The 17368-nt window shown below is 32.8% G+C and overlaps 1 protein-coding gene across 1 annotated transcript; it reads right to left on the bottom strand.

The window, feature by feature from the left end:
• Nucleotides 1-14150: 14150 nt before the first annotated feature.
• LOC127709550 (cholecystokinin receptor type A-like) lies at nt 14151-16796 on the bottom strand. The gene is made up of 2 exons (XM_052215155.1): nt 16306-16796; nt 14151-15416 (listed from the first exon to the last, which is right to left on the bottom strand). Exons 1-2 carry the CDS (start codon nt 16794-16796, stop codon nt 14723-14725), a joined length of 1185 nt encoding a protein of 394 aa, XP_052071115.1. The 3' UTR covers nt 14151-14722.
• Nucleotides 16797-17368: the final 572 nt, after the last annotated feature.

Genomic DNA, 17368 nt, shown 5'->3' with positions numbered 1-17368 from the left:
AAAACACGAGCTTTACATACATCAAATAATAATTTCAATTCATATTTGGATATCTCGGTAGAAGGCAAATCTGAAATAGTTTGGTGGTTAGAAAATGTTAAAACAGTAAACGGGAGACCTATTAGAAATGACTCCCCAAGTTATTATTTACACACAGATGCCTCCCTCAATGGTTGGGGAGCTGTTTGTCATGGGAAACAAACTCAAGGTCACTGGAGGATGGAAGAACAGTGTTTACACATTAATATTCTAGAATTAAAAGCTATCTATTTTAGCATTATATCACTTTGCTGTCACTTAGAAAGAAAACATATTTGTGTAAAATCAGATAGTTCGACTGCTGTTAACTATATAAATAATCAAGGAGGATCAGTTTTACCTTTATTAGAAATAACAAAACAAATATGGTATTGGTGTATAAAAAGCAAAGTTTTACTCTCTGCTGTTCATATTCCTGGGAAAGAAAATATTATACCAGATAATTTATCAAGAAATTTTAATGACACTTCAGAGTGGAAACTCAATGAATCTGTTTTTAATCAAGTAACCAAACATTTTTTCATCCCAGATACAGATTTGTTTGCCTCAAGGCTAAATAAACAATTGAATAATTTTGTAAGCTGGTTTCCAGATCCTGATGCTTATGCAACTGATGCTTTTTCATTTTCATGGCATAAATTATATCCTTATATATTTCCTCCTTTCAGTCAAATCAGCAGAGTACTTCAAAAGATAGAAGACGATCAGGTAAGCAGGGCAATTCTAATCGTCCCTGTATGGACAACTCAGTTATGGTATCCAAAGTTATTGAAAGCATTAATAGATTTTCCTGTAAAATTACCTCAGTTGTCAAACTTGCTAATTCTAGCACACAACAATCAAAGACATACAATGAACACAAGAGAAATGTTTCTTATCGCCCGTCTTGTTTCAGGACACATCTCCTCGATCAAGGTTTTTCAGACAAAACTACAAAAATCTTTCTTAAATCTTGGAGAAAGTCAACCAATGTTCAGTATGAATACTCTTGGAGAAGCTGGGTTTTGTGGTGTAATTCAAGACAAGCTAGTCCCACTTCTCCATCTGTAAAGTTACTCTCAGATTATCTGTCCATGTTGTTTCAAAAAGGACGATCTTATAGCTGTATAAAAAGTCACAAATCAGCAATATGTCAGACACTGACTTTGTAGGGTAACTTATCTTTTGAAAATAACAGTTATATTCAAAGATTTTTGAGGGGGGTTTAATCTTAGACTACCAAGACCAAGATATTTGTTTACTTGGGAAGTTGGCAAAGTGTTGAGCTATTTAAAATCTCTGTACCCTTTACAGGGTTTGGATTTTAAAATGTTAACTCTAAAATGTGTTGCTTTAATTGCTCTAGCATCTGCTCAAAGATCACAAACACTTGCAAATCTCAATTTAAACTCTGTACTCAGTACAGGCACATCATTTATTTTTCGTGTCACAACTTTATTAAAGACGACACGACCAAAAAACATAGGACAAGATGTTATTATTCCTGTTTTTCAGAAAAAAGAAATCTGTCCTGTTGAAACTTTAAAACATTATATTCACCGAACTAAAGACTTAAGAAAAAGTAGTAAATTGTTTATTTCATTCAGAACTTTAAAAGCTGTAACAAGCTGTTCAATTGCCAGATGGCTGAAATTGGTACTGTCTAATGCAGGCATAAATGTGTTGAAATTTAAAGCTCATTCATACAGATCTGCATCCTCTTCTGCAGCTAAAAGAGCAGGTATATCATTAAATGATATTCTGAAAACAGCAAATGGGGCATCAGCTCAAACCTTCAAAATGTTTTACTGTAAGGATATTGAGGTAGACAATACAAATTCAAATTATGTTCATTCAGTATTTAATCATACTTTTACAGCCTGATCACGTTGATGCTGACAGTGACTTAGAGATACAGTTCCAGCGTTTTTCTGCATCAGGAGATGTACTGTCTTTGAAGGACTAACAGATTGGAGATGGAGGAACCATTATTCCAGATGTTGTTTCTTAATAGTGAAGGAATAGTGATTGGACATTTGCGATGTTATTTATATATCGTTTTGCGTTTTTTCGTATGGACATACTAAAGATTTATGAACTAGTGATGGACATTAAATAATATTTGTTTTCCAATTATATTGTGTTTACATGTGATGCATATTAATACATGACAAGATTAAAAGAATTAATCATATATTTTAATTTTTTCTACATTGCTCCAAGAATTTTAAGTGTAAAATTTGCTTTATACTGCATCTAATTAGACTTAATTTTGGTATTTGATAAAATTGCAAAGTATGTGGAATAAAGACTTAAGAGCAAAGACTTGTCCGTCTTAAAACAAAACTTGTCAGAATGATTTGACTGATTTTCAAACCAGTTTTGTGTTGGATACTTATATTTGCTGAATTTCTTTGTTTATATCTCTGTTCAAGTTTTTTACTGGTAATGTACATCAGTTCTTTATTAATTTCCATTTATTTCTTATTTTATTTGGAAGTTGCATTTATTGGAGCTACAAAGAGTTCACTTATTAACCTGAGAAAGCCAAGGATTATGATATATAATGTTGCCTTATCCAAGCATCATTTATGATGTGAAGGATAAGGTGCATTGTATGAAGCCTAAGGGCTTCGAGGGTTAATATGTACCCTCCCAAATTATATAAACAGTAATATGCCCGTCCCAAAAAGAAATATTTAGACCAATGAATGCCCATAGCGGTTTGGTTTTTTAAAAAAGAGGATGGTCACGTCTATGCACGGGCTTATATAGTGTAGTGGTCAGACAAAAAATCACTCAGCTGTGAAAAAAGGCGTGCGGCCTTGACAAGGAAACCTTGTCCACTTATTAACCCTCGAAGCCCTTAAGCTTCTTCATATAATGCACCTTATCCTTCACATCTTCGTATTTTATATGTATTTCTGCGGACTGTTATACGTGAACTAGCACATTAACAATCCTACTCAGCTTTTCTTTCTAATGTTGAAAGTAGGTAAAATTCATATCGCATTCATTAACATGTTCTCGTCCTGATGTTAATGTTATGTTTGTCATTGGACGTTAAACCATCCACCTTTTGAAGAAAACTATTATAAATGAACAGTTTTCAACAACTTAGCTGACAGCAGTTTCGCTCTCAACAAAAGTTTAAGGCGATTTTGGCAAAATAGAAGGACATTCTTAATCACAACAAAAATTCTATTGGGAATATTTTTTTATGTTTTCTTTCAAATATATATATATATATACATGTCCTTAATTTTGCGTAATGACGTCCTTCAATGTAAAATTATTCGAATAACAGTTGGTTTAACAACTTTCTGATGTTGAGCCTTAAAGTTAACCAAATACATGGGAAATGGCACTACATCTTTTTCGACCTTCATTCCTGTTGACCCCCTTTCAGAAACTACCTATTGAATTTATTGTTAATTTCATCTCATCTTGAATATGTATGAAATATTTGTCACTTTAATTTGATATGTGCTTGTTTGCAATCTACTAGACGTGTATTCCAACCTTAATTCAGAACGACGATCAACGATTCATATCGTATCTTGTATTCTGGACAAACTCACTGAACTCCATCAACAGCAATGTTTAATGCGTTATAGGTTACAAGAGCGCAATTATTTGTTTACATTCAACCGGCAAAATTTTACCCCAAGATGGTACTCAGAATAAAAAACTTTGAGGATCCTGATTGGATGATGCAGGTTGGAATTATTTTTTATTTGAAAGCTTATCCATTTAGGTTTGAAAATAGGTGAAAATTAAATTCATAATTCACAATGTGTAGAAGATATATTTTTTTTATTAACTGAGGAGCCATTCAAAATTAACCTTTCCAATTTAGTGCAGAATTTGGAAGCTTCCATAACAACTGCATTTTAGGGCACTTTTTGCTGCATGACCATATGCTTTTTTTTTGCTGTAATAAAAGGCTGACATCTCTAGTCACAGGAACTGCTACCCATTTTTATCTAGTTTGTTTATTCTTCAAGAAATAAATTTTTGAATACCACTGGGGTCATATGGAAAATGCATTACAAATAATTGCGCTCTTGTAACCTATACTGAAAATGGACTTTTACTTTCACTTTCAAAAACTAAGTATTTTTGGAACTTTTTAAAACACACGAGTGATTTGTCACAATGGATGCCTTTTGGGACAATATTGGACTCAAATTTTTTAAGAAAACTGAAGTTATGGGGAATGGGAAGGAATGTGTTGAATGGGTCGGAGCAAAAAAGGGAAAATCTTGTTATGGCATACAGGTTGTGAAATGGCCAGGGGGTGAGGAAAAAAGAGAGGCTGCACATAGACTGGCATACATGATTAAGCATAGATTGACAAGATATGATATGCCACAAATAGATGAGAACAACAATAAAGTAGAATGTAGCCATATTTGTCACCAAACTCTCTGTGTCAATCCTGAACACATAACTATTGAACCTCATGCTATAAATCAAGACCGCCTACATTGTAAAAATCAGGGCCATTGCTCTAAAAGTCACAAGCCATATTGTTTAATATGTAATTTGATAAATAAATATTTATTTTCTAACAGATCTTTTTCTCTTTCGGTCATTTCTGCTGTATGAATGGTCACTATGTTTCTGCGGAGTAGATTTCAGTCCTTGATCACATTTTAGCAACATATTTTTTTCATATTCTATTATTTCACTTAGTTTTTCATACAGTTTTTACAGTTTAGCCCTTTTATCACTTCTAAATTGCTTGTATTGCATAGTCTTTTTGTGCTGTTTTTGTAAAATGTCAACTTTTTGTATTTCTTTTAGAGCCTTGTATGTAGAGCCTCTAACTGGAACTTCACAATGAAGAGCAGTACAAAGTTCTAGAACTGATTCTCCTGGACCAAAATTAACACTGTGAGCAGCTGAATGAGCACGACCGGTAACATTTCTTTTAAAAGGAACATTTGACGGTAAAGAACGCCTCAGGCTACGGTTAAATCCCTCAACAAAATTAGTGTTCATATTAAGTCTGGTCTTCTCAAGTATATTTGGGCCAAGACGCAGGTTGACTGTCTTTCTTATAAAGTCTATATTTTGCTGTGAGTGTGCAATTTTGAATGTTTTTGGTAGTAGTGATCTTCCTCTAAGCCACACTTTCTGTAATCCATTACATAAAAATGAATGTTTTTTACACGGCGAATGATTTCCAGTGTAACAGTTGACGATTGCGTCAACGACATGCGATATTTTATATTTGATTTTTTGAAAGTTTCCACTGTAAATTTTCCTTGCCTGAGCCAGCTCGGAATTACACCTTTCTGTCAAATCAACTGAAAAACAATTCAGTAGTTTTTGTGTCTTCACTTGTGTTCTTGCTGGCATAATCTGTAACAGGTTCTTATCATTCTTCGTACGCTTACGGATATTCTCAGACACATGCCGTGTATCAAGGAAATGTTCAGGCTGAGTACTTGTTGTGCCTTCTTCATACAAGTCTTGTGCAGCCCTGTATGCAGAGCTGTCAGGATCAGTAACCAGGTGCTCAACCTCAATGTTGTCTGCCTTAATATCAAGGATACATCCCCAATACTTTTGACCATTGGAATGTTGGCACTACATTCTTTCTGAATTAGAGTTACCAGCCACTTGCTTGGGTATGAAATTTTTTAAACTGACTGTTGGACATTTTGACATAGTTTTATAGTGCTAATTATCTCTTTTTCAATTAAACAAAACAAAAAATTACTTAATTATAGAAGGAAAAGACAGAGTAAATTCCAGTTTAATATATTTTTAGTGTAAGAAATGTGAAATTTTATGAATTTTCAGTATATTTTAGCAATTTTAGACCTATTTTGTACTGTGATATTTCTTAATTGTTCATCTGTAACTGTTTTCTCTATTTAAAAGTTAGATTATATATTTTTGCCTTACCTTTTGTCATTTACAGCATGATTCCTGGTTTTTTTTTGGAACAGAGACCTCATCAGACTTTGGTCGCAGTAGTTTGGCCGCACGAGCAGACCGCCTGGCTTTTTCCTCTGGATCAGTGTATGGATCATTTACTACTAAATTGTACTTTTTCATGGTAAGTCTTGTATATTTAGGTGTGTCATAGTCACTTTTCACTGGCAATAGTTTAGTCCTTTTTTTGTTATGAGGTATACTTCCAGCCTTAAATTTAAATATATTTCCTTTTTTGAACCCAGACATATTGGAATTGTACAGTTTTCACTTTAATTGTTTAGTGTTTGTAAAGTTTTTATATACCCTTGTAAAGTAGGACAGTATTTTATCTTTTTGTAATACAAGTTGAATGGAAAGTTCATTTAGTAATTAAAAATATTTGAGATTGAGCACATGCCTCCCTCAGAATTTGACAAATTCTCTAAACAGGCCATATGATAAACTTTGGATTTTTTTATAGCCATTATGAAGACAACCACTTTTAATTGCTATCATTCCTGTATCTTTTATCTTCAGTAATAAGAATATAAATGATAAAGATCCAGAGTGCATCTTCAGTACACTTTATTTTCAAAAATATATGACAAAAAGTCCAAAATTTTGCTAATTTTGACAACTTTAAGAAAAGTAAGGGTAGAATCCACCCTGAATGAACATTTGATTCAACTTGTACATGCATAAAGAGAAATGTTAATTTTATAAAAAAAAACACTAAACAAATGAACTTTTAATGTTATTTAATGGTATTTTTTTTATTTTCATGACAGCATTCTTGAAATCTGTAGATGAAATTCCTCTGTGGCCGCAAGGCACGGGTGGCTCTTTCATATGGTAGTTTCTCTTAAGTAACTCAACCAATTTCTTCCACACTTGGTATTTCTTCCTTATATAAGTTCTGTGTTAAACAGATACATTTTTGTCCTGATTCGAGTCAATTTTATTCTTTCTATAGGTTACAAGAGCGCAATTATTTGTTTACATTCAACCGGCAAAATTTTTACCCCAAGATGGTACTCAGAATAAAAAACTTTGAGGCTCCTGATTGGATGATGCAGGTTGGAATTATTTTTTATTTGAAAGCTTATCCATTTAGGTTTGAAAATAGGTGAAAATTAAATTCATAATTCACAATGTGTAGAAGATATATTTTTTTTATTAACTGAGGAGCCATTCAAAATTAACCTTTCCAATTTAGTGCAGAATTTGGAAGCTTCCATAACAACTGCATTTTAGGGCACTTTTTGCCGCATGACCATATACTTTTTTTTTGCTGTAATAAAAGGCTGTCATCTCTAGTCACAGGAACTGCTACCCATTTTTATCTAGTTTGTTTATTCTTCAAGAAATAAATTTTTGAATACCACTGAGGTTATATGGAAAATGCATTACAAATAATTGCGCTCTTGTAACCTATACTGAAAATGGACTTTTACTTTCACTTTCAAAAACTAAGTATTTTCGGAACTTTTTAAAACACACGAGTGATTTGTCACAATGGATGCCTTTTGGGACAATATTGGACTCAAATTTTTAAGAAAACTGAAGTTATGGGGAATGGGAAGGAATGTGTTGAATGGGTCGGAGCAAAATAGGGAAAATCTTGTTATGGCATACAGGTTGTGAAATGGCCAGGGGGTGAGGAAAAAAGAGAGGCTGCACATAGACTGGCATACATGATTAAGCATAGATTGACAAGATATGATATGCCACAAATAGATGAGAACAACAATAAAGTAGAATGTAGCCATATTTGTCACCAAACTCTCTGTGTCAATCCTGAACACATAACTATTGAACCTCATGCTATAAATCAAGACCGCCTATATTGTAAAAATCAGGGCCATTGCTATAAAAGTCACAAGCCATATTGTTTAATATGTAATTTGATAAATAAATATTTATTTTCTAACAGATCTTTTTCTCTTTCGGTCATTTCTGCTGTATGAATGGTCACTATGTTTCTGCGGAGTAGATTTCAGTCCTTGATCACATTTTAACAACATATTTTTTTCATATTCTATTATTTCACTTAGTTTTTCATACAGTTTGTACAGTTTAGCCCTTTTATCACTTCTAAATTGCTTGTATTGCATAGTCTTTTTGTGCTGTTTTTGTAAAATGTCAACTTTTTGTATTTCTTTTAGAGCCTTGTATGCAGAGCCTCTAACTAAGACTTCACAATGAAGAGCAGTACAAAGTTCTAGAACTGATTCTCCTGGACCAAAATTAACACTGTGAGCAGCTGAATGAGCACGACCGGTAACATTTCTTTTAAAAGGAACATTTGACGGTAAAGAACGCCTCAGGCTACGGTTAAATCCCTCAACAAAATTAGTGTTCATATTAAGTCTGGTCTTCTCAAGTATATTTGGGCCAAGACGCAGGTTGACTGTCTTTCTTATAAAGTCTATATTTTGCTGTGAGTGTGCAATTTTGAATGTTTTTGGTAGTAGTGACCTTCCTCTAAGCCACACTTTCTGTAATCCATTACATAAAAATGAATGTTTTTTACACGGCGAATGATTTCCAGTGTAACAGTTGACGATTGCGTCAACGACATGCGATATTTTATATTTGATTTTTTGAAAGTTTCCACTGTAAATTTTCCTTGCCTGAGCCAGCTCGGAATTACACCTTTCTGTCAAATCAACTGAAAAACAATTCAGTAGTTTTTGTGTCTTCACTTGTGTTCTTACTGGCATAATCTGTAACAGGTTCTTATCATTCTTCGTACGCTTACGGATATTCTCAGACACATGCCGTGTATCAAGGAAATGTTCAGGCTGAGTACTTGTTGTGCCTTCTTCATACAAGTCTTGTGCAGCCCTGTATGCAGAGCTGTCAGGATCAGTAACCAGGTGCTCAACCTCAATGTTGTCTGCCTTAATATCAAGGATACATCCCCAATACTTTTGACCATTGGAATGTTGGCACTACATTCTTTCTGAATTAGAGTTACCAGCCACTTGCTTGGGTATGAAATTTTTTAAACTGACTGTTGGACATTTTGACATAGTTTTATAGTGCTAATTATCTCTTTTTCAATTAAACAAAACAAAAAATTACTTAATTATAGAAGGAAAAGACAGAGTAAATTCCAGTTTAATATATTTTTAGTGTAAGAAATGTGAAATTTTATGAATTTTCAGTATATTTTAGCAATTTTAGACCTATTTTGTACTGTGATATTTCTTAATTGTTCATCTGTAACTGTTTTCTCTATTTAAAAGTTAGATTATATATTTTTGCCTTACCTTTTGTCATTTACAGCATGATTCCTGGTTTTTTTTTGGAACAGAGACCTCATCAGACTTTGGTCGCAGTAGTTTGGCCGCACGAGCAGACCGCCTGGCTTTTTCCTCTGGATCAGTGTATGGATCATTTACTACTAAATTGTACTTTTTCATGGTAAGTCTTGTATATTTAGGTGTGTCATAGTCACTTTTCACTGGCAATAGTTTAGTCCTTTTTTTGTTATGAGGTATACTTCCAGCCTTAAATTTAAATATATTTCCTTTTTTGAACCCAGACATATTGGAATTGTACAGTTTTCACTTTAATTGTTTAGTGTTTGTAAAGTTTTTATATACCCTTGTAAAGTAGGACAGTATTTTATCTTTTTGTAATCCAAGTTGAATGGAAAGTTCATTCAGTAATTAAAAATATTTGAGATTGAGCACATGCCTCCCTCAGAATTTGACAAATTCTCTGAACAGGCCATATGATAAACTTTGGATTTTTTTATAACCATTATGAAGACAACCACTTTTAATTGCTATCATTCCTGTATCTCTTATCTTCAGTAATAAAAATATAAATGATAAAGATCCAGAGTGCATCTTCAGTACACTTTATTTTCAAAAATATATGACAAAAAGTCCAAAATTTTGCTAATTTTGACAACTTTAAGAAAAGTAAGGGTAGAATCCACCCTGAATGAACATTTGATTCAACTTGTACATGCATAAAGAGAAATGTTAATTTTATAAACAAAAACACTAAACAAATGAACTTTTAATGTTATTTAATGGTAATTTTTTTATTTTCATGACAGCATTCTTGAAATCTGTAGATGAAATTCCTCTGTGGCCGCAATGCACGGGTTGCTCTTTCATATGGTAGTTTCTCTTAAGTAACTCAACCAATTTCTTCCACACTTGGTATTTCTTCCTTATATAAGTTCTGTGTTAAACAGATACATTTTTGTCCTGATTCGAGTCAATTTTATTCTTTCTATAGGTTACAAGAGCGCAATTATTTGTTTACATTCAACCGGCAAAATTTTTACCCCAAGATGGTACTCAGAATAAAAAACTTTGAGGCTCCTGATTGGATGATGCAGGTTGGAATTATTTTTTATTTGAAAGCTTATCCATTAAGTTTGGAAATAGGTGAAAATTAAATTCACAATTCACAATGTGTAGAAGATATATTTTTTTTATTAACTGAGGAGCCATTCAAAATTAACCTTTCCAATTTAGTGCAGAATTTGGAAGCTTCCATAACAACTGCATTTTAGGGCACTTTTTGCCGCATGACCATATACTTTTTTTTTTTGCTGTAATAAAAGGCTGACATCTCTAGTCACAGGAACTGCTACCCATTTTTATCTAGTTTGTTTATTCTTCAAGAAATAAATTTTTGAATACCACTGGGGTCCTATGAAAAATGCATTACAAATAATTGCGCTCTTGTAACCTATAAGTTTTGCCTAAATTGCGCACATGCTAAAACATTAAAACTGATTTCAAGGTAAAGCCATACTTGAAGAAATGTTTGTCAAGACAACAAATATCTGTAATATCCTGGATGCCAAGCGAAATATAACCTTTAGAGATTGAAAAGGGTAGATTTCGAAATGTGCCACTTGATCAACGCCTATGTAAATGTGCAAGTCTCAATCCAAAGAGGACAACACCCATTTTACGCTGTACTGTAAATGCAACGAACCATTGAGAACACCACTATTCAACGACATCCGAGACAATTACAACATAGATTTAAATACACTACCAATAAACATCAGATTAACACATATATTTTGTAATTACAGCAAGCTTGTTTCTAGCTTTATTTTGAACTGTTATACTATCAGACAGTCTGTGGTCAATTGATTACGTGCCTTACTATATTTTCGTTTAAATCAGGACTTTTTTCTTTTTTCTTTTCAATAATAAAAACATAATGCGTATCACATCATAACAGTGCATCTTAGGTCTATTTGGCTGACTGAAAGTCATTTGTATATTTGAACATGACTGGTTGTTATAATTCAGGCTGCACTTAAATATTAAAATATTCATTTATTCATTTATTCATTCATTCATTTATATGCATCTTTTACTTGTGTCTTATCCTTTGTTCCTGTCTCTTGTATATTAAACTGTATCACAGATATTAGGTTTTTTTTTCTAATGGCTAAAACACATACTGATAAAGGTATTGAATATGCATTTGTTGTCAATTACTGAGAAATTCTTCAAGATTACGGCAATTTGATATGTATTATGCCTCTGCATATTGGTGTCAGAAAGTACATGTTAAAATCTACTATTCCCAGTTTGATTGCCTGTTTCGTAGGGACGTCTTTGATTAGAAAGTGCTGTTGTTTTCCTGCAGAACAAGTTCGACAAATCTTGTCTAAAATTTTTGTTCAAAAATGTGTATATGATTGGATTCACGCAGCAATTACTATACCCGACTAACTTTAGAGCAGTTAACTTAACACGATAAGATTTATCTATGGCAACATATTCCGAATACAACGCAAAGGTGAAAAACGGAAACCATAGCAAAGTGAAAGATAAGAACAGTAGCATCAACATTCGAATAATCCGTTTCTTTTGCTTGATGATGTGACCATGGTTTCTTGGATTGGCCAGGATATCTCCGATGGGCTGATGAATCCAGAGCCGATGACCTATTCTACCGTACGTAAACGCCATGATGACAACAGGTATAAGATAGCAACCAATGTATTGGATCAGTGAATAAAGCCGCTGTGCGTTGATTACAGGGTATGATGGGAACTCTTCGACACATATATATCTAATACCGTCAAAAAATATTAAACCATTTATAGTTGAAATTTTTAGCCTGATTTGGAGTTTTTGGTATAAAAGATGTGGTATGACTATCAACATAGATACAATCCAAACCGCGATTACGGCGATAATAGCGGTTTTCTGTCTATGTCTCTGTTGAGAAATTTTTGCTCGGCAAATGACGAAATACCTACAAAATGACATGAAAGTGATTAAATGCGATACTGATCAGTTTATATATTAACTCTCACTGCCACTATTTCTTGAAAAAATACTTGTTTCATACCTTTTTGCATATGACCAGTATCATGCCCTGACATATGGTATAATTTTACTTGCAAAAGACATTAACATAAAACATTGGACTTCAACACTTTCAATAATTGTAAATTTTCTACAACAGTCCATATACCAATTTCTGAACAAACGTTACGTTTTTCAAATTGTCATCTTGTGTCTTACTTAATATTTGAAATTATGGAATGGTTTTCATATTTTACTTTTGTATGCAACGATATCTCATACGAGTTATAAAATGTAACACTGTATAAATCTTCAAATAATACTTTAGAGTTCTGCGTAACCAGCCAGGTGACAGATAAATAATCTTATTATAGAATGATTTTACGGCGTATACACTGTAATTTTTATAACTTTTGACACAAACATAACACAAAGGTTAAAACTAAATCAAATCTTGAGAAAAATAAAGACGTCCCTTGTTGCGGCACTTATGATTAAACTAACGCTTTGGTAAACATATGAAAACTTGAAGCACAGTCATACTCAGTGATACTATCAATTTTACGATTTTTATTTGGGAAGACATGAAACGCAGAGTTAAATAATTTCAAAATCATGATTTGTGACAAATTCTCTGAACAGGCCATATGATAAACTTTGGATTTTTTTATAACCATTATGAAGACAACCACTTTTAATTGCTATCATTCCTGTATCTCTTATCTTCAGTAATAAAAATATAAATGATAAAGATCCAGAGTGCATCTTCAGTACACTTTATTTTCAAAAATATATGACAAAAAGTCCAAAATTTTGCTAATTTTGACAACTTTAAGAAAAGTAAGGGTAGAATCCACCCTGAATGAACATTTGATTCAACTTGTACATGCATAAAGAGAAATGTTAATTTTATAAACAAAAACACTAAACAAATGAACTTTTAATGTTATTTAATGGTAATTTTTTTATTTTCATGACAGCATTCTTGAAATCTGTAGATGAAATTCCTCTGTGGCCGCAATGCACGGGTTGCTCTTTCATATGGTAGTTTCTCTTAAGTAACTCAACCAATTTCTTCCACACTTGGTATTTCTTCCTTATATAAGTTCTGTGTTAAACAGATACATTTTTGTCCTGATTCGAGTCAATTTTATTCTTTCTATAGGTTACAAGAGCGCAATTATTTGTTTACATTCAACCGGCAAAATTTTTACCCCAAGATGGTACTCAGAATAAAAAACTTTGAGGCTCCTGATTGGATGATGCAGGTTGGAATTATTTTTTATTTGAAAGCTTATCCATTAAGTTTGGAAATAGGTGAAAATTAAATTCACAATTCACAATGTGTAGAAGATATATTTTTTTTATTAACTGAGGAGCCATTCAAAATTAACCTTTCCAATTTAGTGCAGAATTTGGAAGCTTCCATAACAACTGCATTTTAGGGCACTTTTTGCCGCATGACCATATACTTTTTTTTTTGCTGTAATAAAAGGCTGACATCTCTAGTCACAGGAACTGCTACCCATTTTTATCTAGTTTGTTTATTCTTCAAGAAATAAATTTTTGAATACCACTGGGGTCCTATGAAAAATGCATTACAAATAATTGCGCTCTTGTAACCTATAAGTTTTGCCTAAATTGCGCACATGCTAAAACATTAAAACTGATTTCAAGGTAAAGCCATACTTGAAGAAATGTTTGTCAAGACAACAAATATCTGTAATATCCTGGATGCCAAGCGAAATATAACCTTTAGAGATTGAAAAGGGTAGATTTCGAAATGTGCCACTTGATCAACGCCTATGTAAATGTGCAAGTCTCAATCCAAAGAGGACAACACCCATTTTACGCTGTACTGTAAATGCAACGAACCATTGAGAACACCACTATTCAACGACATCCGAGACAATTACAACATAGATTTAAATACACTACCAATAAACATCAGATTAACACATATATTTTGTAATTACAGCAAGCTTGTTTCTAGCTTTATTTTGAACTGTTATACTATCAGACAGTCTGTGGTCAATTGATTACGTGCCTTACTATATTTTCGTTTAAATCAGGACTTTTTTCTTTTTTCTTTTCAATAATAAAAACATAATGCGTATCACATCATAACAGTGCATCTTAGGTCTATTTGGCTGACTGAAAGTCATTTGTATATTTGAACATGACTGGTTGTTATAATTCAGGCTGCACTTAAATATTAAAATATTCATTTATTCATTTATTCATTCATTCATTTATATGCATCTTTTACTTGTGTCTTATCCTTTGTTCCTGTCTCTTGTATATTAAACTGTATCACAGATATTAGGTTTTTTTTTCTAATGGCTAAAACACATACTGATAAAGGTATTGAATATGCATTTGTTGTCAATTACTGAGAAATTCTTCAAGATTACGGCAATTTGATATGTATTATGCCTCTGCATATTGGTGTCAGAAAGTACATGTTAAAATCTACTATTCCCAGTTTGATTGCCTGTTTCGTAGGGACGTCTTTGATTAGAAAGTGCTGTTGTTTTCCTGCAGAACAAGTTCGACAAATCTTGTCTAAAATTTTTGTTCAAAAATGTGTATATGATTGGATTCACGCAGCAATTACTATACCCGACTAACTTTAGAGCAGTTAACTTAACACGATAAGATTTATCTATGGCAACATATTCCGAATACAACGCAAAGGTGAAAAACGGAAACCATAGCAAAGTGAAAGATAAGAACAGTAGCATCAACATTCGAATAATCCGTTTCTTTTGCTTGATGATGTGACCATGGTTTCTTGGATTGGCCAGGATATCTCCGATGGGCTGATGAATCCAGAGCCGATGACCTATTCTACCGTACGTAAACGCCATGATGACAACAGGTATAAGATAGCAACCAATGTATTGGATCAGTGAATAAAGCCGCTGTGCGTTGATTACAGGGTATGATGGGAACTCTTCGACACATATATATCTAATACCGTCAAAAAATAGTAAACCATTTATAGTTGAAATTTTTAGCCTGATTTGGAGTTTTTGGTATAAAAGATGTGGTATGACTATCAACATAGATACAATCCAAACCGCGATTACGGCGATAATAGCGGTTTTCTGTCTATGTCTCTGTTGAGAAATTTTTGCTCGGCAAATGACGAAATACCTACAAAATGACATGAAAGTGATTAAATGCGATACTGATCAGTTTATATATTAACTCTCACTGCCACTATTTCTTGAAAAAATACTTGTTTCATACCTTTTTGCATATGACCAGTATCATGCCCTGACATATGGTATAATTTTACTTGCAAAAGACATTAACATAAAACATTGGACTTCAACACTTTCAATAATTGTAAATTTTCTACAACAGTCCATATACCAATTTCTGAACAAACGTTACGTTTTTCAAATTGTCATCTTGTGTCTTACTTAATATTTGAAATTATGGAATGGTTTTCATATTTTACTTTTGTATGCAACGATATCTCATACGAGTTATAAAATGTAACACTGTATAAATCTTCAAATAATACTTTAGAGTTCTGCGTAACCAGCCAGGTGACAGATAAATAATCTTATTATAGAATGATTTTACGGCGTATAAACTGTAATTTTTATAACTTTTGACACAAACATAACACAAAGGTTAAAACTAAATCAAATCTTGAGAAAAATAAAGACGTCCCTTGTTGCGGCACTTATGATTAAACTAACGCTTTGGTAAACATATGAAAACTTGAAGCACAGTCATACTCAGTGATACTATCAATTTTACGATTTTTATTTGGGAAGACATGAAACGCAGAGTTAAATAATTTCAAAATCATGATTTGTGAACTATACTGATTATTTTTTGAAAAACAATATCTAAAGTAGATATATTGAGGACGAACTAAAATGTTAGATAACTATCTTTCTGTTCTTTATCTTAAACATTGAATCGTCATATATGGAGACAAAATTTCCTGGAGGTTAACACGACTTCATATCTTTAGAAGTAAGATTGTCATCAGAACTAATAGGAATTATTTGCTGTGGTGACTTACCTGTCTACTGCAATGGCCAGTAAAGTGAAGATGCTTGAAATAATAGTACATCCTTGTATATAATTAGTAAACTTGCACAATGCTTCGCCTGTCTTTCCACCCGTCATCCATTCATTTACCACGGTAAAGTAAAGCTGAAATGGCATATTTAATGTAGCTATAAGTAAATCGTTTATGGCAAGTGACATTATGTAAATGTCAGTCACTGTTTTCAATTTTCGGGCTTTGACAGAAATGGCGATAACCAAGCCGTTTCCAACAACCGAAAAGAAAATTATCATAACAAACAGAACAAAAAAGATGTCAGTCAGATATTTTGGATGTGGCTCCGGAAGTAAACGGTCTGCAGGAATGACGAAACTAACAACCTTTTGCTGTGCACCGGTCGTAGTTCTGTGACCAACTAAACTTGTTGAAGTATTATCATGTCGCAGAGTTGATAATGTAGTATGTGAAATGGTTGGAGTAACTTGTGAAAAATAAGACAGCATCTTAATGTTTTCAAACTTGGATATCCAGTATACACTGCTATCCAAATGAAAACCAAAAGATCAACTCAAAGCAGCTTAGCTTATGAGTCAGTTTGGCATGGGTTAACAAGTTTCATTTTATCAAAATAACAACAACATATTGAAAATCCACACTTTAATTAATAAAATATAATTATTGGGTTCTTATGCGACCAATAAAATAAATCCGTCGTTTTTATATTCGCTAATTGTTTAAGTCAATATAATCAAGATTCGACGGTAATATAAAGTTTTGTATCAGCTAATTTCTAGGTGTTTCTCAATTCATCCCAGATGGCTTGTATCAATTCGAGTGTTGTTTTTCAATAATATGTGAAGTGAATGGGCGTACTATAAATTAATTCAAGAGGGATACATATATAAGAAAATTTTAAAGTTTATGCGCGTCTCAATTTCTTCAGCTCATAATGTTTGTTTTTAATGGCAAGATTACACTTTATTTTTGGGGTAAATTTCGTACACATTAGGCCTAAGTTCTCTGTCCGGAATAACAACGATTTTTTTTAAAGGAAGAATATTTTATAATCGAATTG

This window comes from Mytilus californianus, unplaced genomic scaffold (assembly GCF_021869535.1).
Source record: "Mytilus californianus isolate M0D057914Y unplaced genomic scaffold, xbMytCali1.0.p SCAF_7, whole genome shotgun sequence".
NCBI lineage: Eukaryota > Metazoa > Mollusca > Bivalvia > Mytilida > Mytilidae > Mytilus > Mytilus californianus.
This window is presented reverse-complemented; position numbering and strand designations above follow the sequence as displayed.